The sequence below is a fragment of the Phascolarctos cinereus genome, unplaced genomic scaffold, assembly GCF_003287225.1.
Source record: "Phascolarctos cinereus isolate Bilbo 61053 unplaced genomic scaffold, phaCin_HiC Scaffold_7;HRSCAF=346, whole genome shotgun sequence".
Classification (NCBI taxonomy): Eukaryota; Metazoa; Chordata; class Mammalia; order Diprotodontia; family Phascolarctidae; genus Phascolarctos; species Phascolarctos cinereus.
The window spans coordinates 86,175,141-86,199,682 of record NW_027556180.1 but is presented as its reverse complement, the minus strand read 5'-3'; the positions used below and the strand labels follow the sequence as shown (position 1 = coordinate 86,199,682).

Here is a 24,542-nt window from a genome sequence, read left to right as displayed (position 1 = left end):
TATGCAGTTCAGCTGTATGTATGCATGAAGGCAGTGACCTCAGAACAAAACCAAGGAGCTAGCTTTGATTAGGTATGGTTACCTTTTTTTGAATAATTTAAATAGAAGCACTCCTACTCATCTCATGCCACAAAATAATTAGTGGATTGAATGAGTAATCACCAGATGCAAGAAAGCAGATCCTGACTGTTATTTTTAGAAGGATAGAACATATGGCAGTCTAAATGAGAGTGATTGAAATTTATATTCATAAATCCTGTAATATAAGTACTTGTGCATATGATTGCTTATAGAAAACATTTTAAATTTAAAGGAAAATAAGCACTTTATGATTTGGAACCATTTTTCTTCCCATTCTGAATTGTTTTGATGTAGTAATGCCTTACTACATACCTTTCCTCTTTAAAATTTCCCCTTATGCACAGATCAGGTCCTCTGTGCAAAATTCTTCAATATCTCCCTCCTGTCTATTGAGTCAAATAACAAAGTTCTTAACCTCGCATTCAAAGATGTTTATAATCTGGCCCAGTCCTACCTTTTTCAGCTTTCTTATACTCTTCTCTGCTTCCACATAGGAAATGGCTGTGTATGTCCCCAGAAGATAATTCTTACCCAGAAGGTAACAGCAAGAGCTGTCCCGCTGTAATGAACACATAGGAAGCTAGAGGGCAGGGCCAGTTTCGTATGGTGAAACATAAAGAGACACACTCCAGAAGAAAACTTGAATGCAGCAAATTGAGGATTCTCTTCACAGAACTCAGAACATTCCTAGTATCTAGATATCAAACCCTGCAGACTGACTCTAGATCCTGACTCTTCATTGGTCTCCACTCTGATCATATTTTTAATTCCAGTACTTAATCCTGCTTCTGATCATTTCTGGGCCTGCAGCTCGTCCAATAGTATTTATAATTTTTTCCAATTTACTAGATGTGAGGTGAAATCTCAAGGTTGTTCTGATTTACATTTCTGTTATTAATAGTAATTTGGAGCATTTTTTGATTTGGTTGTTAATAGTTTGCAATTCTTCTTTTGAGAACTATCTTCATATCCTTTGATATCTATTAGAGAATGACTTTTGATCTTATATAGGTATCTTTATGTCTTAGATATAAAATCCTTATTAGAGATATAGAAATATATGTTTTCCCCCAAGGTGCCATTGGGAAGACTTTCCTCATTCCTCTAAGCTGGCTACCCCTTCAGACCATGAATAAAATTTATGTCTGATTTGGTATAATAGTTATTATTGTGTGTGTGTGTGTGTGTGTGTGTGTGTGTGTGTGTGTGTGTGTGTGTGTGATATTCTCCTACTAGGCTATAGGATACATGAGGACTGGACCATCTTTCATTTACTCTTTATACTTCTTCCGGCACCTAGCATAGTTTTTTTGCACATAGTAAGGGATCAATACATGTTTGTTAAGTTACTTTATATTAGTTTTGTTGAGAAAGTCTTTCCATTGACATAACCTTCTTTCTATCTCACTTATCTTATCAGGCTGCCCTCTGGACTTCTCCCTACGTCCTAGAAAATCTCTTCATGCTGGAAGATTACTTCATCCTTGAAATTCACACCACAGAAGTATCCTCTACCCCAACCACCCACCTCTGCCTAGGTCCCACTCTTGGATTAGACAGTTCCTCACAGTACCTCCAGTTAAGTAAGGTAAGCACCCAGGCCAACCATTTTTAAATTTCTCACCAGGTTGTCCTCTGGACTTTTCCATCCTGCCATGTGCAGGGTAGGTACCTTCTCTACCTTCCCCACTTCAGTTTCTTTTTATGTGTTGTCTTACCCATTAGAATGTAAGCTCCTGAAGGTAGGGACTGTCATTTTTTTCCCTTGTATTTGTATTTCCAGAATTTAGCATAGTGCCTAACACAGAGTAAGTACTTAATAAATGCTTGTTGAGCGACTGATTCAATAAGCATTGTTTCAAGTGAGCTCTTACTTCTACTGAAAAAATATTACTAATAAATTGTTTCAACACAGCAAATACTCCCAACAAACTGATTTACATGAAATATTCTCTTTTAAATTCTCTTTTTAAATAATTTTTCCACTTACATGTAAAGACAGTTTTTAACATTTTTCAAATAAAATTTTGAGTTCCAAATTTTCTCCCTCCCTTCTTCCCCTCTGTCCCTCCCCTCCCTCTTCCTTAAGATGGCAAACAATTTGACATAGGTTATATATGTGAAGTCATGTAAAACGTATTTCCATATTAGTCATGTTGTAAAAGAAGAAATAGAACAAGAGAAAAAAAAACTACCCCCCCGAAATTAAAGCAAGTAAAATAGTCTGCTTCCATCTGCTTTCAGACTTATCAGTTCTTTCTCTGGATGTGGATAGCATTTTCTACGTGGAATATTCTCCAACAAAAAGTTGATTTATTGATTGTCAACAGAAAGGAAGGTTATGTCCTTTCTTTTAAAAAGAAACGTTATTCTGAACGTGACAAACAGGAACGAACACCAACATTTCTATGTATAAAGTACAGATTAAAAAAAGTATGTAAAACTACAAATCTACTACATAATTTTAAAAACTATATACTTTTAACAATTTTTAGTTTTAAAATGTGTTTTAAAATAACAAATTTTAAAATTTATTTTAAAATCTTAATTTAAATTTAAAAATTTTAAAGATATATTTTAAAAAACATATTAGTTCCAAAACTGTTGTATTTGTCTGTGTCTCTCTGTGAATTTCCTTCTGTTCTTTTTGGTGGTAGATTTTAAAAAGTGCTTTATTTACATTTTTTTCTTCTTTTTTTCCCCATTGCCATCAAACTATTTTGCTTTTTTTTAAGTATATTTTTCCCATTGCTTTTGCCTTTCAAAGACTTAAACTAGCTTTGGTTTTCTCAAAAAGGAATACTTAGAATTCATGAATTTCTAAAAATATATTTTTCCTTTCTAAATGATTATGCTCTACTTTCTGGATAAATTATTCTTTTTTTTAAATTTTTTTTTCTTCTTCCAATTATTTTTATTTTTATTTTTTTGAGTTCCAAATTTCTCTCTCCTCCCCCCACCCCAAGATGGCATGCATTCTGAATACCCCTTCCCCTGGTCTGCCTTCTCTTCTATCTCTCCCCCCTTCCTTCTCTTATCCCCTTCCCCTTCTATTTTCCTATAGAGCAGGATAGACTTCTGTACCCCCATTTCCTGTATTTCTTATTTCCCAGTTGCATGTGAAAACATTTTTTTAAACATGTTTTTAAAACTTTGAGTTCCAAATTTGCTCCCTTCCTCCCTCCCCACCCACCCTCATTGAAAAGGCAAGCAACTCAATATAGGTTGTACATGTGCAGTTATGCAAAACACTTCCTTAGTAGACATGTTGTGAAAAACTAACTCTATTTCCCTTAATCCTATCCTGCCCTCCCATTTATTCTATTCTTTCTTTTGACCCTGTCCCTCCTCAGAAGCATTTATTTCTGAATACCCTCTTTCCCAATCTGCCCTCCTTATCATCCCCCTGCTCTCTTGTCCCCTTCTCCCCCTATTTTCCTGTAGGGTAAGACAGATTTCCATACCCAATTGAATGTGTATGTTATTCTCTCCTTAAGCCAAATCCTATGAGAATAAGATTCCCTCATTCCCTCTCACCTTCCCCTGTTTCCCCTCCAGTGTGAGAGACTTTTCTGGGTTTTTTTTGTGAGATAATTTACCCCATTCTACCTCTCCCTTTCTTTTCCAAGTATCATCCCTCTCATCCCTTAATTTTATTCTCCAGATATGACCCCTTAATCTTCAACTCACCCGGACCCCTTAATCTTCAACTCACCCTGTGCCCTCTATCTATCTATCTATCTATCTATCTATCTATCATATCTATATCATATACATACATTTTTTTCCTTCAACTACCCTAATACTGACAAAGTTCTCATGAGTTACAAATATCATCTTTCCATGCAGGAATGTAAACAGTTCAATCTTAATAAGTCTCTTATGATTTCTCTTTCCTGTTTACCTCTTCATGTTCCACTGGAGTCCTGTATTTGAAAGTCCAATTTTCTGTTTAGCTCTGGTCTTTTCATCAGGAATGCTTGAAAGTCCTCTATTTCACTGAATGACCATTTTTTCCCCTGAAGGATTATACTCAGTTTTGCTGGGTAGGTGATTCTTGGTTGTAATCCTATCTCCTTTGCCCTCCAGGAATATTATATTCCATGCCCTGCGGTCCTTTAATGTAGAAGCTGCTAAATCTTGTGTTATCCTGATTGTGTTTCCACAGTACTTGAATTGTTTCCTTCTGGCAGCTTGTAATATTTTCTCCTTGACCTGGGAACTCTGGAATTTGGCTATAATATTCCTAGGAGTTTTCCTTTGGGGATCTCTTTCAGGAGGAGATCTGTGGATTCTTTCAATTTCTATTTTGCCCTCTGGTTCTACTATATCAGGGCAGTTTTCCTTGATAATTTCTTGAAAGATGATGTCTAGGCTCTTTTTTTGATCATGGCTTTCAGATAGTCCAATAATTTTTAAATTCTCTCTCCTGGATCTATTTTCCAGGTCAGTTGTTTTTCCAATGAGATATTTCACATTGTTTTCTAATTTTTCATTCTTTTGGATTTGTTTTACAGTGTCTTGATTTCTCATAAAGTCACTAGTTTCCAATTGCTCTATTCTAATTTTTAAGGAAGTATTTTCTTCAGTAATCTTTTGGACTTCCTTTTCCATTTGGCCAATTTTTTTTTTAGGGCATTTTTCCTCATTGGCTTTTTGGACCTCTTTTGCCATTTGGGTTAGGCTATTTTTTAAGGTGTTATTTTCTTCAGTATTTTTTTGGGTCTCCTTTAGCAAGCTGTTGACTTGTTTTTCATGATTTTCTTGCATCACTCTCATTTCTCTTCCCAGTTTTTCCTCTACTTCCCTTACTTGCTTCTCAAAATCCCTTTTGAGCTCTTCCAAGGCCTGGGACTGATTCATATTTTTCTTGGAGGCTTTGGATGTAGGAGCTTTGACTTTGTTGTCTTCTTCTGGTTGTATATTTTGATCTTCTTTCACCAAAGTAAGATAATATGTGTGACTCTTTTTGCGCTGCTTGCTCATGATCCCAGCCAATTACTTGAGTTTTAAACTCTTTGTTAAGGTAAGAGTCTGCTTCCAATGTGGAGAGTACTGTCCCAAGCTTCAGGGGTTTGTGTAGCTGTTTTCAGAGATACTTGTAGGGACCTGTAAATTTTCAGTTCTTCCAAGGTGGTATGATAAGGGGCGAGGTGTTTACTCCTTTCCTGGACTGTGACCACAAGTATTCCTTTCTGTCCCGTAACTGTGAGGAGGGGTTCCTCTCCACAGCCACTCCAAGCTCCACCAAGGCAGCGCTCCTCCTCACCCCAGCACCGCTGCCCAGAACTGTGACCCAGATCCACACATGGGCAAAGCAAGAGATTCCTGCCTCAGCACTGGCAAAGAGATCCCTGCAGTCCCTCTCTGATCAGCCACTGGATTCCCCCTCAGTCTGTGGGCTGGAAGCTCGGGAAGCAGTGCCCCCCCCCCCCCACTCTTGGGGAATGGAGCTGAAACCCTGCTTCCTCTCTGACCACCAACAGAAACAGACTTTTCCCACTGACCTTCTAAGTTGTCTTTGGTATTAGTGGATTGAGGAGTCTGGAAACCTCCACAGCTGCCCAAGATTCAGTCCTCTGAGGCCTGCTCCAGGTTCGTTGCGGCCTGTGTGGCCACACGCTGCGCTGCGCTCCCAGCCTCGTGCGATACACCTTTCTGATCAATCATCCAGGTTGTCTTGGGCTGGAAATTTGTTTCACTCTGTCTTTTTATGGATTCTTCTGTTTCAGAATTTGTGTAGAGCCATTTTTTATGAGTATTTGGAGGGGTTTGGGGGAGAGCTCAAGCAAGTCACTGCTTTCACTCCACCATCTTGGCTCCGCCCCCCTGGATAAATTATTCTTGGTTGCCAACCATTTTCCTTTTCATTTTCTGGTGGCTCGTAGTCTGATTTTTCCATTCATTTGTTGTTGGCAATGAATCTGTGGAATTCTGACCAGTTGGTACAACAGCTACTAAGAGCTTGGCAACTACATTTCTTGGTGACTTAAACCTGGGGTACCTCTCTGGGAACATCTTATAATTTCTATTGATCTGTAATTTGACTCCTGGTTCTAATACTTTAGGAAAATTTATTTTGTGATTTCCTGACATATGATATTTAGGCTTTAGTTCATCATATTTTTCTGGGAGATCAATGAGTTGTTTCTGAGCCCCCTTTCTCCAACCAATTTTTTTTTTTTATTAGATTTCTCATGTGGTCTGTCAGTTTTGCTGTCTTTCAACTTTGCATTAATATTTTTTGTTGTATCACTGGATTTTTGTTTTAAATCTCCTGTAAATCTTTAGGATATCCATGTTTTCCTAAGGTTTTCTAGCTTTTCTTATAAGTCATGAAGTCTCCTTTCAAATCTTTTATATTAAGAGCTCTAACTTTACTTCGTATTTCTGTCTTACTTCTTTTATTAGAACTTCCAATCATTTTTAGGATTCTTGTGACCATTCTATTCTCTTTACTTTGAACTTTTAGTTATAATTATTGCAAAATTTATTCTCTTTTAGAGTTTTACCTCTGTAATATTCTTCATTGTTTTAGAACCTGTGCTTGCCTGCTAATTCTCTCAATTTTTCTGCTAATTTTTTTTCATATAGCAAGTTCTGTGTGTGTGTGTGCTTTAGTTTTTGTTGTTTGATTTAATATGGAACATTTCTAGCTGTTATCATATAACAAGGGGTAATCTAGTCTATTTACAACCCTTACTCTGGTATCTTACCAGAAATCCCTTAGCTTTAGTATCTTTTCCTTTTAGATGTAGGAAATATAGTCAGTTTTGTTCTCCCTTGACTCTGTTTTTAATTCCAGATATGAGCAACAGTTTTTAGTAGAAGAACCAAAATCGCTTTTAGTTCAACTCTGAAAACTATAGACTATACTAAATTATAGAGATGATATACATAATAAAAAACAATTCCATTATCCCACATTACACATGTAGAGAAGTAAAACAAAACAAAACAAAATAAAGTTGAACTCTTTTAAATTTACCTACATTTGAAATTAAGATATAAACAATGTATGACTTTAGGGAGGTATTTACTTATTGTGAGCTAAGAACTTCATATTTGGGTGAAGTAATGTTTAATTGATATTCTAAATGAGTATAATCCCAAAATTAGTATCTGCCATCTTTATGCTTATATTTTCATTTAAGTTATATTTGAAAAAGTTGATTTACACTGAGGCTTTTATATTGAGATCTGCTTAAAACGATGAGACAGGTTTTTTCTTTTTTCCTGAATTTTGTATAACTGTTATAACCAATCCTGTGACTGTAAAAAAAAAATTAGACTCCCAAAGTGATGCTGTATTAAAGCTCAGAAGAAAAAAAAACAGAACCAATTTGCAAAACTATAAACCTATATATATGTATGTTTGTTTAGACAAGTATGCAAGCTTGTTGAACTGAGGGTCCAGATGGGGACTCAGGGATTATGAGACTGGAAAGATACATCTTCTCCACTTCTCTTTTAGGCTTCTAAAAATATGGCTATCCTATGATGTATTGTAAAATGTATTATGAGAGATGAAACAAGCTTTAAAATGTATAGATGGCTCTTAAATGAATGGGTTGTTTCAAACAGGGGCAGGTAGATGGTGCAGTGGATAGAGTGCCTATCCTGGAGTCAGGAAGACCTGAGTTTAAATCCAGTCTCATACACTTACTAGCTCTGTGACACTGAGCAAATCACTTAACCCTGTTTGCCTCAGTTTCCTCAGTTTCCTGTAAAATGAGCTGGAGAAGGAAATGGCAAACCACGTCAGTATCTTTGCCAAGAAAACTCCAAATGGGATCATGAAGAGTCAAACATGACTGAAATGACTGAACAACAACAAAGAAAAAGTTCTAAACAACTAACTTAGAAAGGAATTTTGAAATATATATAATTTAGCTTTCTATCCCAAACCACAAAAGCCTATATAATTTGCACAAAATAGTAGAAAGCAATGCTATGGTAATGCTAATAACTTTTAAAATTATTTTTTTTCTATTTTGTTTAGTTTTTCACTGCTCTTAAATGCTGATGTTTGACAAAAAAAAAAGTCTGGTTGTAGAACAGGAAAATGAAAGTGAAAATTCTGAAGGGCATTTCTTAGCACTCTTAATAGTAAATTTTTTGGGTCGTACATTGAGGGACAAAAAGAGATAGAAGAGAGAAGGAGAGAATTTTTTTTTTTGGCTAGGCAATGGGGTAAGTGACTTGCCCAGGGTCACACAGCTAGTAAGTATTATGTGTCTGAGGCCGGATTTGAAATCAGGTCCTCCTGAATCCAGGGCCGGTGCTCTATCCACTGTGCCACCTAGCTGCCCTGAGAGAAATTTTTAATAAAGAAATGTGGATAGGTCTGAGAGAATGCCTACAGGTAAATTAACAGAGCTGAGTGGTAAAACACACAGGAAAGGAGGGAAGCCAGGTATGTACCACATCTGCCTCTAAGGATAGAGAGGAGGTTGTGGCAAAGAGACTTTGAGTTACAGGGGTGTGTTGGAGCTAGCTTGTACTGGCTTATGAGAGTTCATTGTTGTATTTTCAGTGTGAGCAGTTACGTCTTGGAAACTGACAAATGCTATAAACCAGGGTTTAACTTATTGTTTTGTTGATGACTTACACTTAAGAAAGTGATATAGAAAATGTTAATAATGGATATTGAACTTAAAAGTGTTTCGTGTGTGTGTGTGTGAGTGAGAGAGAGAGAGAGAGAGTTTGAGAGCTGATTGTTAAACATTTACGAGTTCTTGGAAACAGTTCCCTAATCTGGTCCTTAGGTAGCAGTATTAGCCTACGTCAGTGTATCTACTTTACAGATGCACAGTTCTCACAACTAGTTCAATCCATGCCTAATGGAAAATCCCCTTTTCTCCATCTCTATTCATTCTTCACTTGAAGAATTCTAGTAAGGAGGAGTCTATACTCTTATAAATGCTATTATTATTATTACTTGTTATTTTTTCTGCACTCTGGATTCATTTCCCTCCATATACTGAAGGATAAAGATATAGAGTGACCAGTGGGAAGGGGACCGAGGCAATGTGCACCCAACCCCAATTATATACATACATGCGTACGTACATACATACACACACATACGTACACCTACATATACATATATACATATATGTACATGAGGCATTTGTTAAGTCAGGCGTTTGTAACTTTGGGCTGGTGGTATTTTAATGTGTGTGTGTACCTGTGGAGAGGCAGTATGGCCTAATAGATTGAGAGCCAGCCTCAGAACCTAGAAGGCCTGGGTGAAGTCCCACTGTTGTCACATGCTGGCTGTGTGACTGTGGGTCTTTCCAATCCCCAGGTGACTCTCTGAGGCTATAAGGTGCAAAACAGGTGTCATGCTCCTCAGTGCTTGGAAGAGGATCCTCAGTAGGAATTTTCTGTACCAATGAAATCACAGGTCATGCTCCCTGAATTTGAATGTAATTAGTAGAATGTTTTAAAAACTGTCATAAATCAGGAGCATTTTTAGTATGGCAAGTAATGCTTCCCTCCAAGAAGCAAGGCAGCATCTGACTAGGACACTTTGAGGATGGAGGAGCCCAATTTGACAGAGCAGAAATCATTGGTGCACTCCTGCAGGACAGGTGAATTTCTATGCATTTCAAATAATAATGTGGTACTTTATAATAACAGCTAACATGTATAAATCACTTATTATGAGGCAGGTACTATGCTAAGTGACTTACAATTATTGTCTCATTTGATCTTTACAGCAACCCTGGGAGGTAAGTATTATCATTATCGCCATTTTGCAGATGTGAATACTAAGGCAGATCAGGGTTAAGTGACTTGCCCAGCTAGCAACTTTCTAAGGTTGGACTTGAACTCAGGTTCCTGACTCCAGGCCTGAGGCTATATCGACTGCACCAACTGCTTGCCAAGTTGCATAAAACTAAGTGGTATTTTTCTGTAGTCAGCAGTGTAAAATAGAGGACTTTTTCTGGGGATTGAATTATAGCCCAGTAAACAAACTCTCTTGTGCTGGACTGTAGTACTGGGTGTACTTCAGAAAAGACTGAGGTGCATGGGATGCCGAAATCTCCATGTTCCTTCAGTCTCGGCAATGTACGTTATGTTCCCTTGTGCAGAGGGGAAAAGAGAGCACATTATTTCATGTAATACAATCAGCAAACTCACTTGGTACTAAGAGCTGATTTTTTCTTTCACACAAGGCTGTTCTAGAGACATGTTGGACTCCCATTAATTTGTGAAAGAGAAAACAATCATTTCTTCCATAGGACGTGTTATGTGAGTTGGCACTACCTTGGGGCAACTTGAGCTATACGAAGCTGAAGGAAGCCTGGGCCAGACTGGAGAAAAGAAGGAAATAGACACTGAGCCAGTAATCAATCAATCAATCAATCAGCAGTTTACTAAGCGCTTACAGTACGCCAGACATTGTGGGAAAACAAAGATACAGTCATCTCCACCCTAAAGGCTCTTAGAATCTACCTGGGGGAGTGAGATTAGAGAAGATGGCTGAGTACAGGTAGCAATGACCCAGCTACACTATCCCAGTATTTCCCTCTAAACAACTTTAAAATAACTACTCAAATTAAGGTTTGGAGTGGCAGAGTCAACAGAATGTCAGAGTGAGACATTTTCCCAGCCTAAGCAAACGTAGTTTGGCAGGAGAGGTCTGTGACACTGGGCTGGGGGCTCGCCTAGAGTCTGGTAGCAGCAGTAATGTTGGGCCTTGGAGACAGCAGCTTCAGGAGCTCTCAGCCCAGAGGTGCTAAGGAGGTAGGAGATTACAGGGCACCCTGTGCTGGCACTGGGTTGCAGCTGATGCTGGTTTTCCATACACAGTTTTGGGCTGTAGTTTCAGGGAGAGAGGAGCTACGAAGGAGCAGGAGACTTGGCAGATAGGAATGCTAACACTTGTGGCTTCAGGGGAGCAGGGGACCTGGTCTTAGTCCCAGGGATGAGAGGGCACTGGTGCTTGTAGCTGCAGGGAAGTAGGGGTCCTTCCTGGCTAAGGACCAGAGTGCAGACCAGGTGAGCAGGGACTACACCTTTCCCTGGATCACACCACTTTGGAAGCACTGAAAAATCACAGACCCCCAGAACTACCTCTGAAAAAGGCAGCCCAAAAAAGCCTGAAGTATGGGGCAGTGTCTTTCTACCTCCAGGTGAGTAGAACCAAACTTTGATGTAAAGTTCAAAGTCATTCATAGAAATAGGCTAGAAAAATGAGAAAACAATAAAAAAAGAACTTGGCCATAAAATTTTACTATAGTGGCAGAGAAGACCAAGACATAAACTCAGAAGAAGATGACAATGTAAAAATAGCTACAAGCAAAGCCTCAAAGAAAAATGCTAATTGGAACCAAGGCCAACTTCCTGGAAGTGTTAAAGAAAGCATTAAGAATGCTAGAGGAAAAAAATGGGAAAAGAAATGAGGGTGATGCAGGGAAATTATGAAAAAACAATTAGGAGCTTGGTAAGAGGCTGTGTGTGTGTGTGTATGTGTGTGTGTGTGTGTGTGTGTGTGTGTGTGTGTAAACTCATTAAAGAGCAGAATTGGCCAAATGGAAAAACAGATACAAAAGCACCTGCTGTGCACAAGGCACTACCCTATATGGTGGGGATATAAAAGGAAAAAGAGAAGCAATCCTTATGTAACTAACATGCTACAGGAGGTATACAATATACACGTAGATAAGCAATTTATTGTGTGAAATAGCATTAAAAACAGTCATTGGGGAATGCCATTATAATTATAATGTCTAATCTTGGCTCTGAAGAAGAGATGAGAAAAAACTGTTTTCTCCCTTTATTGAAGAGGATAGAGGGTAAGGATCAAATATGGAACATAGACTATACTGGCTTTTCTCTTCTCTTTCATCTTTGTTCTTTGTTACAAGGGATAGATCTATCGGTAGGGAAGAGGAATATGTTTGGAAATGAAGATGGTGTAAATACAAAAGCGATGATCCATTTAGGGGGACCAGGAAAGGCTTAGTAGAAGAGATGGTGCCTAGACTGAACCTGGAAGAAAGAGAAGGTGTTCTGAGAATTGAAGATGGATGCCTACCAGGCCTATGGAGGATGGCTTGTGCAAGTGCAAGGTAGAGGGAGCTAGAATGTTGAATTAGGGAAGAGCTAGCTAGTGGTCTGGTTTGGGTGGAGCACAGAGTACATGAAGAGAAGAAATAGCAAATAAGGCTGGAGTTGTAGATTAGTGCCAGATTGTGAAGGGTTGAAAATGCTCATCTGAGAGGTTTATACTTTAACCTAGAGTTAACAAGCAGTCACAGAATGGGATATTATCATGGCAGCTGTGTGGATGATGGATTGAGGTGAGACGAGAGACAAGAAATAGAGCAATTAGGGGGTAATTATGAAAGAGACAGAGACAGACAGAGACAGATGGACAGAGACACAGAGACACAGAGAAAGAGACAGAGAGACAGAGAGAAACAGAGAGAGACAGACAGAGATACAAAGAGAGAGGCAGAGACACAAAGGGAGAGACAGAGACAGAGAGATATGGCCAGGGCCTGATATGGAATGATGGTTGTGTGAATGTAAGGAAGGGGATGAATGATAGAGATTTTAGAGCTAATGGAAAAGACTCGGGGAGAAAGGAAATTGAAGAGTTGAAGATAATTTCAGGGTTATAAACATGCATTACTGGAAGGATAGTGGTAGTCTCCTCTGAAATAAGGAAATCTGAAGGAGGAGTAGGTTTGAGAGGAAGATGATGAGTTCAGTTTTGGGCATGTTGAGTTTGAGCGGCCGATGGGATATCCAAGTGGTCATGTCTAACAGATTCCTAGACTGGCATTTAGAAAAGAGATAGGGAGAGAATATGTAGATTTGGGAATCAACTACATAGGAGAGGGAGCGAAGTGAGAAAAGAAGAGGAAGACCCAAGATAGAGCCTTGAGGGATACCTATGGTTAGGAGGCGACAGATGGATGGTGATCACTGAAGCAGACAGAGTATACAATCAGATCTGATGGAAAAAAACTAAGAGAGCTTAATGTGATGAAGGACAAGAGAAGGAGAGAACGTCCAGGAGGAGGGGTTGATTCATAGTGTCTACAAAAAGGTTAAAAAAAAAAGATGACATCTGAGATAAAGTCCATCAAATTTAGCAGTTAAGAAATCATTGGCAGTCTTTGGGAGAGTAGTTTCAGTCAAGTGCTTGGATGTGAAGCCAGATTGCAAAGGGTAGAGGAATGAGTCATGGAAAAACAGGTACACAGAACAGACAATTCTTTCCAGAAGCTGGCAGTGAAAAAGAAGAGAGATATAAGATGATAGCTTGAGGAGATGTCAGGGTCAAATGAAGTGTTTTTGTTTGTTTGTTTTTAAGAATGGTGATAACCTAGGCATGTTTGTAGGCATCAAAGAAGGAGCTAAGGAGGTTGGTGAGGATGATGCAGGATTGAGGACTGGCAGGGCATGAATGGGCCACTAGGTGGCCCATTTTCCTGAGTTCAAATCTGGCCTTGGACACTTACTAGCTGTGTGACCCTGGGCAAGTCACTTCACCCTGTTTGCCTCAGTTTCCTCTTCTGTAAAATGAGCTGGCAAAGGAAATGGCAAACCACTCCGGTATCTTTGCCAAGAAAACCCCAAATGGGGTCACCAAGAGTCAGACACAATTGAAATGACTGAACAACAACAACCACAGACCATGAATAGTAGAAGGACAAACAGGGAAGATTTACCTGAGCTAAGACAGGGTGGCATTCCCTGGGAAGGTAGGAGAGATGATGGGTCACCGTGCTCCACATAAATTTAATCATCATTAGTGAACATTATTCTTTCCTAAGGGAGATGGATGTGGAAAATAATTATAGGAATTTTAAAATCACATTTATTATGGTGATAATATGAATAATAAAAGTTAACATTTATGTAGCGCTTTAAGATTTACAGAGCACTTTTCACATATTGGCTCATTTGATACTTACAGCAACCTGTGAGGTAGGTGCTATTATTATCCTCATTTGACAGGTGAGGAAACTGAGGCTGAGAGAGGTGAAGTGACACAGCTACGTAAATGTCCAAGGCAGGATTTGAACTCAAGTCTTCTTGACTTCAGTTCAACAATCTATTCCCGTACCTCATGTCTGACACACTAACATCATTCAAACAATGATTAAATGACATTAGTAAAAAGAAGTGAATGATTTTAAATGCCTAGGTAAGATATAAAGCAACTATTAAGAGGGGCAATGCTAGATCTCAGAAGATCTGGGTTCAAATCCATTTTCCATGAACTTTTTCTTTCTTTCTTTTTTTTTTTTTTGGTGAGGCAATCGGGGTTAAGTGACTTGCCCAGGTCACACAGCAAGTAAATGTCAAGTGTCTGAGGCTGGATTTGAACTCAGGTCCTCCTGGCTCTAAGGCCAGAGCTCTATCCACTGCGCCACCTAGCTGTCCCTCTCCATTAACTTGTGACCTTGGTAAATCTCTCTATTCTCTCTGAACCTCAGTTTCCTCCTTTGTAAAATGAAGAGATTGGAACAGATGATCTTTAAGGTCCTTTTCAGAACTAGATGCACTGATCCTTGATTTTATTCTCTTGTAGTACAATTAATTGTCAGCAGAGGGCACCATTAGCAAAGCAAAATTGAAATTTTAAAAATGCAGGAAGAAGGAGGTAGTTTAGGAATTGTACTCTGTTGTTTTTGCATGGAGTAAAATTGATTTCATATCTGCTACTTAGCACACCATATTTTTAAGCCTATTTAAAATAGCCCCAATACTTCAAATATCTTTGATAAAATTAGCAATATACAGCAAATACTCAGCTGGGAGGCACAGTGAATCGTGTTAGACTTGGAATAAGGAAGACCTGAGTTCAAATCCTAACCCCTCTTCAAACATTTGCCAGTTGTATAATCCTGGACAAGTCACTTACACTCAACCTCTGTCTCTTCTTCTGCAAAATGGAGGTAATAATAGCACCCACATTAAGGTTATTGTGAGGGTCAGATGAGATGACATGTATAAAGAGCATTGTAAACCTTAAAGCCAAATGCTAGAAATTATTATTTTGATGTTGTTATGTGGTTTTTCATCATAGAAGATTTTGATTTACAAAGAACTGAAACTGAGGATCACCCAAAAGCCCCCTTGAGAGGTGAGTGGCGGTCACCCGATGGGTAGAACAGATATCAAACTTATGCCCTGCAAAACTCCCAAGTGCATCCAGAACTAGATTAAAATGTAATTGGAAAATGTTTAAGAAAATAAATAAAAATACAATATAACAGAGATAATGTTATTTGTAATTTTCTAAGTCTGTATATTACCAGCAGGGACTCATCTCTATTTGGATTTGACATCACTGCTAGAAGATTGTTGTTGTTTGGCTGTTTCAGTTGTGTCTGACTGTTTGTGACCCTATTTGGGGTTTTCTTGGCAAAGATACTGGAATGGTTTGTCATTTCCTTCTCCAGTTCATTTTACAGAGGAGGAAACTGAGGCAAATAAGGCGAAGTGATTTGCTCAGGGTCACATAGCTAGTAAGTGTCTGAGGCCAGATTTGAACTTAGGAAGATGAGTCTTCCTGACCCCAGGCCTAGAGCTCTATCCACTGTGCCACTTAGCTGCCCCATAATAAGTACATATTATTATAATTAACAGGAGTAGACACATTAAAGCAAATAGCCCATGTGTAAAGAGTTCCCTGGCTTATGGCAAATGTGGGCATAAGAACTTTCAAACTGCCAAATTCTCTGAAAAGTTTTAAACTATCCTAATGCATCGACCTTGTTTTTGGATAAGCACGTATGAATACATAAGAGCAGCCTTTCAGAGTGCTTACTCCTTGCACTAATGGAGGGAAACTGCTGAGGTCATGAGGCTGCTTCAGGCAGAGACCTCATGTGAGTCATATGAAAGCTCCAGCATTACTGACCTCTAGCAAAAGAGGAGTGAGCAAAGAGCAGAGAGGAGGGAAGGGAAGAATTACAAATGTATTCTACCTCCCTCACCTAGGCGATTATGGGTCAAGAGCTGTGTTCAAAAGCTCTCCAGCCAGGATGCAGCTGTTATCGCTCAGAGGGAAGAGATGCCCGCAGCTGCCGAAGGAGTCAGACTGTGGCAATGGATTCTGCTTTAGAGGTATTTCTTCTCCCAGCCAGTAGTGTCTTTCTCAAAAACCTATTGCCAAAATGAGCAGCAATAAGTCTTTTACTCTGTGTATAAAGCTGACTTTTCTGTGGTAGGTTTGAACCAACAAAAACAGATTCTTTTCTAGAGCCACATAGAAGATTTGTGGCTGTGGGTTGTTTTGTTTTAATCAGACTTGAGTATGTTGTAAAATGAGCAATGTACTAATCCCATGCTTTTTGGGGGGTGTGCTGTGTTGAATTCCCTTGACGTAAATTACAGTGAGGACTTTTTACTCTCTTTAAATCTCTGAGTTAGTGGATTACAGTATCAAATTCCAGAAAGAGAAAGCCAGAGAACTGCAGCAGTTAGTGAATTAGAATTTGAGTGAGAATGAGAAATATTGATTAATCACTTTCTGGTGGGCACCTGAGTTTAGTCATTTCCATGCTAGAAGAAGTGAGTAAACATGACTGGTCAGTTTGGATAAGGAGAGAGTGAAATAGGGAGGCATCCATCATTGTATCTGAGATGACCTTAAGTGCCAAGGATGTATTTTTAAATGGAGGCTGTTCCTTAAATAAAAGCTTTGGTGTTTTGGCAGCTGCCATTGTGGGCTTTTAGGAATCTGGCTGTCAGGAAAAGTTAAGCTTTGAGGAGGTTCTCCCAGGCACCTGAAGTGAAAAGTCAGGCAAGCAAAGAGAAGGAAAATGTCATCATCTCTGGAATATTGCCTTGCATCCTCTTTCTTTCTGTATGTTCCCTTCAGCTAACAGACCTAAGAGAAGCATCAAGCTCCATGACTTCACTGCACCCCAAGGGATCACATGCATCCCAGGCCCGGAAGTTTAAGAGTAAAAGGCCAAGGAGCAACAGTGATTCTTTCCAAGAAAAGGACCTTGAACAAAGTTTTCCATGGGTGAGCAAGCAGCTGAGTTGATCACAGTGAATTTAGTATAGTTTTGTCTAGGGATGTTGGTCATTACTTGCAGGACAATTACTGGGCATTCCCAAAAGCTCAGGTGGGCAACTGCTATCTAATTTCCTTCTGAAAATGTCAGAACTAATTAAGTGTCTTTCTCTTCCTTCCCCAGAGGAAGAGCCTTCCTTTCGGAGCTGCCTCTTCATACTTGAATCTGGAAAAGCTAGGTGAAGGCACTTATGCCACAGTCTACAAGGGGATCAGCCGGTGAGTGACTACCATCTATATTTATGAAGCTGGGTGCAGAAGCAAAATAAGCCAAGTGGTTGGCTCCATGATCATTCTATTTAGGATATGATTAGGATACTGTGCTTGAGAGTTTCATGTTTATTGTTTAAAGAACTTTTATCCTAAGTCCTCAGGTCCTTTTTGCAATGAGGAGTAGTATGTCACGGAAAAAGAAATCAATGTTTCTCCCTCTACTCAAGTCAACCCAGTGAAATATTTTTACCAGCCTGACCTTCCCTAGGCAAAAATGTAGTTACATAGAATGTGGATTTCCTCTGGCACTGGGATCTTGGTTTGCTGTTTCTGGGCATGAAGGTAAATTGGTATTGACAAAAGCCAAAGGATCAGAGGAATAGAGACTTAGACTTGGAAGAGTTATTTTACATATAAGGAAACTGAGACCTCAGAGAGGTAAATCTTGGCTTGGCCAAGATCATATAGGTCCTTGGATCACAAATCCTGGACTCTTAAAACTCCATCCCCTAATCACAATAATACAATGCCCTTGACAGAATCTTTCACATATTTGCTTCATTGTTCTTTGCATATGTAGTTATAACCTAAGTCAATATGAATATTTCATGCTTCTACAAAAAGACTATAGAGTTGACCTAGGAACTAGGTGCTATTTTTTATAAGATACTTTGCTATCTGTACATATGAAAAGCCATAAGAGATTTTACATTCAGTTGATTTGTTGATAATATATTTTTCCCAAGACGGTTTTTTTAAAAGCCTTTAAAATAAAGAAAAATTATAGTTCATATTTTGGTGAAACATTAATTAAAATATTTAATGTAAAAATATGATATATGGCCAGATATCACATTGTTTTTATTTAGTCCTTATGTTAGTTATATACTTTTATGAAACAAAGGAATTACAGAAACATGTAGGTTTAATTGTATTGCATAGATGTAGGATACGTTTAAACAACTTTAAGAAAAGCTTGGACTGATCAGAACCATAGACACTCCAAATTGTAAAGTACTTCCAAGACTGTAGCAATCATTTGGGATCAAGTCTGAAGTTTGGGAATAACTTTTTTTTTCATCTAAGGTACTGCTGATGACCATCTGAGTTAAGTGTGTGCCTCTTCTTCCCACTATTGCAGGATAAATGGCCAACTCGTGGCTTTAAAAGTCATAAGCATGAATACAGAAGAAGGGGTGCCTTTCACAGCCATTCGAGAAGGTAAGGAATGCAACATACCTGTCAGAAAGACACCTATTTTGAAGTTTTAATGGTGTCAAAATTCTATTAAGTCCATTTAATAACACTGCTATTTAACATCTCATGTTCAGTATTTCCAAAGTGACTTTACACTTCATTCTCCCCCCTCCAACACACACTGCCATCGACCTTCTATGATAAGATGTATCATTTTTGTATTGTATTTTATAGACTGTGAATAAGGAAAATAAGGTACTGGAAGATTGTATCCCTTGACCAATGCTATTCAAATAAATAAGTGTTCATTGAACATCTATTATGTGCCTAACACCATGCTAGGCAGTATGATTTTTTTTTATGATGCTAGAAAATATATGTAATAATGAAAATTTGGTCATCCATGTTTTGTTTATTGTTGCCAGCTCTGTGTGTGTGTGTGTGTGTGTGTGTGTGTATCCTGTATTTAGAAACACCGAGGTGGGTGACATAAATGTTCACTTTTTAAACTATCTCTAGAATATCATCTAATTAGGAAAGGTGGAAAAATACCTTTGTAGTTCCAACTTTTAGTTATATGACTAGACTTCCAGCCATTCTGCTCTCAGCGTGAGCTGTGTCTAAGGATAATTACATTTGCCACCTACCACTATGTATTACCTAAATAGCTCTTATAACTCCCTTTGGGAGGAAACAAATCAATATTTTCAGTCTCGTGCTTCTAGCTCCCTTCTTCCTTTCTGTTTTCTTCTGGTGGTAGGTTATTTGCCCACTGAGACAAATGATGATTCATAATTTTAAAAAAAATTACCAAGATGCTATTGATGTGCTGAAAATAAATGCAAATGCAACAAACATAAATGTACTCTTTATGGATATAACCCATCTTAACACTTTGTTTCCCATCTCGATAAGGAGTAAATTGATAATGGTCTTGGTATCCCTTTCAATTGGAGCCCATAGAAACAAGGTTGCCATGGAATCATCATTGTCTCTACTCTCTCTACTTACTATTCCGCTCTTTTGGTTTAAACCCTGTGCGAACAAACATGAGTAAAATTCTTTAGAAAGTGGGTTTGTAGCAAGGGTATACGGGTAGATGTTGACCAACCTGTACAGCAGGACACATTTGTAAGTTTCATCTGCATTATTAACATTTTCTTCATGCCTTTCTGAAGTCTAGGCAATCAACAAAACAATGTATTAAGCCCAAATTTGTAGGTTTGCGCATTTCTGAGGTGTTAATGTTCCTACTAAAACCTTAACAATGTGTTTGCTTATAGATCAAAAAGCAGATCAAGCTGCCTCCAGCACCTTTCTTGTTGGCAGTCAAATTTGATGTCATTTTCAAAATTCTTTAAGGGCACCTAAAATATAGTTATGTTAATGAAATCTTTTGGTTTTGGGGGGTGGGATGGGGGTTGGGACCTGTGACTGCCTGATGAGGAAGCCCCCCTCAACCATGAAGACCTGAAACTATTGTACAGCTTTTCTACAAGTTAGTTACATGGGGCATTGAAAGGTTAAGTGAGTTGTCCAGGGACTCAGTCAATCAGTGATTAAGCACCAGCTTTGTGCCAGTCACTGTGCTAGTAATAATAGCTAGCATTTAAAGTTTGCAAAGCCTTTAGAAATATCTCATTGATCTTCACAACAATCCTGGTAGGTAGGTGCTATTATTATCCCCGTTTTACAGGCGAGGAAACTGTGGCATAGGTCAAGTGACTTGCCCAGGATCACACAGGTAGTAAGTTTCTGAGGTGAGATTTGAATTCAGGTCTTCCTAACTCCAGATCCAGTCTTCTATCTACTGTGCAATCTGGCTGCCTCTGTTTTTCTACCTGCTGGATGCTAGAGATCCAAACAAAAAAGGTGAAATAATTCCTGCCCTCAGAAGACTTACATTCTATCAAGGAAGAAATGTCCACATGTAAATATGTAGAAAATTAATGGAGGGTAATTGTTTTTTGAGGGAGGAGAGCACTAACAGCTGAGCGATCAGAAAAGACTTCATTTAGAAAGGGGTATTTGAACTGAGTTTTGAAGAAAACAAGGGACTGAGAGCTGGAGGTGAGGAGCCAGGATTGGGGAACAGCTAAGGTAAAGGTATGGAGATGGGAAATGTGTGAGAAATAGCAAGAAGGCCAATTTGGCTGCATTATAAAGTACAGGAAGGAAAGTAACATATAGAATAAAACTGGAAAGATAAGTGGGGGCTCGGTTGTGAAGAACCTTAAATGCTAAATGGATAAGGTTATTGATACTAGAGGCAATAGGGGACAGCTGTAGTGTACTGAGCAAGGGAATGACATGGTCAGACCCTAGGAAAACCTATAACTATTTATTAACTATGTATTATGTGGTAGCACTGACAGTTTTGTGAAGAAAACAAATTGTCAACTTGAAAGTGCTATGTAAATTTTAATTATTATTGTTTACTTTAATGAATGCCTTTGCTTTGTAGTAGTTTAAAACTCACAAGCAAACTTAACACATTAAGGTTTGTAGGAGTCAAATGGACTATTTAAAATGCTTCCTTCTACCAGTATAACTTATTTTTTTCCTTTTTAAGATTTTATTTTTACATTAAGAAGAATAGCTAACATTTATGTAGTTCTTTAAGGCTTAGAAGGTTGTGTGTGTGTGTGTGTGTGTGTGTGTGTGTGTAATTTGGTTCTCTCAACAACCTTGTGAGGTAGGTGTTATTATTATCCCTATTTTATAGATAACAAAACTGAGGCTTGAGAAATTAAGTGAATTGTTCAGCAAATACAAAATAAACTGAGTATTTTCATGTATAAAGTAGATCAGAGCCAAAGGATTTTATGTGAAACTGCAAATCTCTCCTAAGTACAGTTGGCTAACTTCCACTAAAGTCCTATTCTGATCCCTCATTATGGCATGAAGGTGACCCTTCATTCTTGAAAATGATGCCAACAGAGCATAAGCTTTGGCAGGTCCTCTCTAGCTGCAAAGACTTGTGAGTCTGGACTAGGAATGGACTATTGCCCAAGAACCAGCATAGGACATTCAGAGAGACTCATCTGTAGATTGGCTGCAGGTGGAGATTTTTTTTTTTCTGCCATAACAACTCTGGAAGATCATCTATGAATAGGGATTACAGTCTTCGTTGGTGGAAGGAATACCATCTCTGGTGATATTACAGATCCTAGAAGCACTGAATTTGAAGTGATCATCAGCATAACGAGCTGTATTACAAAGAAGGAGCGCCCTAATTAAGGGAGGCATTCCCCCTTGAAAAGATATGAGGCCTCATTTAAAAATTTTGGCATTGCCCCATTTTTCCTAAAAGAGCTTTAAGGCTGTGAGATCAGACAGACAGGAGGTTAAATGAGAAGGGCTGGGAGCTGAAAGCAAGTACAGCTGTGGTTCATTACCTGAAATCCAGGGTCACTACCATAAAGAGGGCAGCAGAAAATACAACGTGCATTTTCTCTAGCCCGTGGAAGGCATAATTTCTACGCAGAAAATTCAAAGAGTTATGCACTCTCTTTAAAAGCCTTAAACAGGAATTTTCCTGAACAGCTTAGCTGTTCTTTTACCATGGCAGCCAGAAATTTATTGAGTAGGATTTTACTCCATTTATGGGGTCTTTGTGTATTGGCATAGCATATATATCATTTTATTAGGTTGGTCACTTAAGTTAATATTAGTTTTCATTTGATTTTAGGGTACAATTAACACTAGGAGGAGTAATAATAGTCAATTCCCTATGCAGCATTATCTGTGCTAATGGAAAAGACTAGTGGCCCAAATGATTCAAAACCACAGATTGTCCCAGAGCCAAATGGAAATAATTTTGGTAGCAAATATGTGTTGGGGCTTTTTTTCAATTATAAGATTTATTCTCCTAATTATTAATTTTAATATCAGCCTAAGCAAACTATATTAAATCAACTGACATCGGGGAAAGGTGACCCAGGCAGATGCCTACCAGGGATTTTAAATTTGCTATGAGTAATTCACACATGAATAATGAAGATTGCAAGTTAGCTCTGTAGAGTTGGTTGCCTGATTACATCATTAGTTGACCTTTAGGGTCAGACTTTCAAGATGTGTATTATTTTAATGGTATCATTGTGATGATCAACCTTTTTTGTTTGATCAAAGTAATATCCACATAGAATTTGTAGTGAGTTGGTTCCATTCATTTTATTTGAAAGAATCAGGAATTGTATAACTTCTTGTTTATTAAATTTGGAAATGCTTAACTCAAGTTATTTCTTTTAGCAACACTTTTTAAAAATGAAAAATAAGGCAATAGACAAAATACTGGGGGTAAGTTGGAAAAGGTGGAAGAAACGTCTTAAAGAGAAGCTAACTCCCCATATCACAAAAACATTGATTCTGATTCTATTCCATAGTAACAATAAGAATGATTTAAAAATGAAATAGATTTATCAATAGTCTTTATGGCAAAACTAAGCCAGAAAAAGGTTAAGGAAGTTAGCCAAGATCATTGAATTACTGATTGAATCCAAAATAGAACCTATGACAGCAGAGCATAGTGGAAAGGACTCAGAGATCCGGGGTTTGAATCTCGACTCTGCTATTTGCTTTCTGTGTAACCATGAATAAATCATTTAATTAAAATCTGGGTCTCATTTTTCTCACCAATAAAATGAGAGATTTGATGGGATTCTGGATCCCCTTCTGTCTCTAAATTGTAGATTAGTTAAGGCCAAATCTCTAGGAATTCAAATAATAATAATTCACATTCATATGTGTATCATATATATGTATATATATACAGAATGTATATCAGATCTATATAAGATCAGATAAATTTAGAAGGGTAGCATAACAGAAGCTAAAATATGAAAAAAATTAAGATTTGAAATATTTATGTCTTTCTATGTATCTGAAATTTTTGTCTGGTTGGCAGGTATATTCTTAATTATTTTGATTTGTGATATCTCAAAAAAGGAACTCCAGTTTATAGTCCCTGAAGCTTTTATTATTTAACTTCCCTGGAAAAATAGAGAATTGACTACATTTATTGTTTCTAGCAACTGAATCCTATCTGTATTACAGTCACAAATGATGTCCCTTGACTAAACTTAGAAAGTTTTTGAGAAGGTAAACTGAAAGAATCTAAGTCCAATGTAACTTTAGTGGAAAATCAGTTGACTATTCTGAACATTTTATTGGTAATAGAGGAGAAAAGAAAAGCTTTTGCCCCTCCCTGAACCTGCCTAAAGTAGGTTAAGCTCATGACCTAGAAATCTTTTCTGATCTGTTGCATTCCATTGGTTTTGTCTGGCATTCATTTTGATGCCAAGAACATCTTCACAACCATAAATGGCCACAATAGTTTAGAATGTCATGAATATCAATAACCTATCTAAAGAGCCCAAAGTGAGCACTTTGAAAAAAAAATAAATGGAATATGTGTGTATCATCTGTGTCTAGAGGGCCAGGTCTAGAGGTAGGTCATTTAAAATCACTTCATATGGGAAGGACACAAGGAGGATCACTTCAAAGATTAAAAAAAAAATAAATCTATCTCAATGTCAGAAAATTCCACTCTCCGCAGAAGGTAGATAAATGTTTCATAATAACTCAAGGTTCATGTTCATGTGAAGGTCCTGAATCTCTGGTGACCAGTAAACACACACCTACATCTGCTCTTTTTAGAAGTTAAAATACTGTTCAAACTTTCACCTTGAGGGGAAAGCACATGGTTTTTAAAATTTATTTTTTACGCTCCCTCCTGGCTGTATGTGTGCCCTAGTCATCGTCTTAGTATAAGGGACCTGGGGGAGTGGCAGTTGCATGAGAACTAGGACACTCAAACTTTAAGGATTTTTATTCTTTGTGGATGATTTGATTTTCTCAGCCCTCGGATTGTTACTCTGCAGGCCACCGTGTGTCCTGTTGTGAAAGTTTATGAGTTAGCCTTGAAACTGAGAGACACAAAAATATGTTCTCCTTGCTCAGGGATCAGCCCCCACATGCCCCAGTCCCTCTG

The 24,542-nt window shown here is 38.2% G+C and overlaps 1 protein-coding gene across 1 annotated transcript in view; it reads left to right on the top strand.

The window, feature by feature from the left end:
• The first annotated feature begins 1,507 nt into the window (after positions 1-1,507).
• CDK15 (cyclin dependent kinase 15) overlaps positions 1,508-24,542 on the top strand; it is a 112,752-nt gene continuing 89,717 nt past the window's right edge. The window contains exons 1-5 of the mRNA XM_020970624.2: positions 1,508-1,669; positions 16,057-16,182; positions 16,940-17,089; positions 17,265-17,359; positions 18,495-18,574. Of these exons, the coding sequence (XP_020826283.1) occupies positions 1,544-1,669; positions 16,057-16,182; positions 16,940-17,089; positions 17,265-17,359; positions 18,495-18,574 (577 nt within the window). The 5' untranslated portion in view covers positions 1,508-1,543. The remainder of the gene's footprint in view (positions 1,670-16,056; positions 16,183-16,939; positions 17,090-17,264; positions 17,360-18,494; positions 18,575-24,542) is intronic.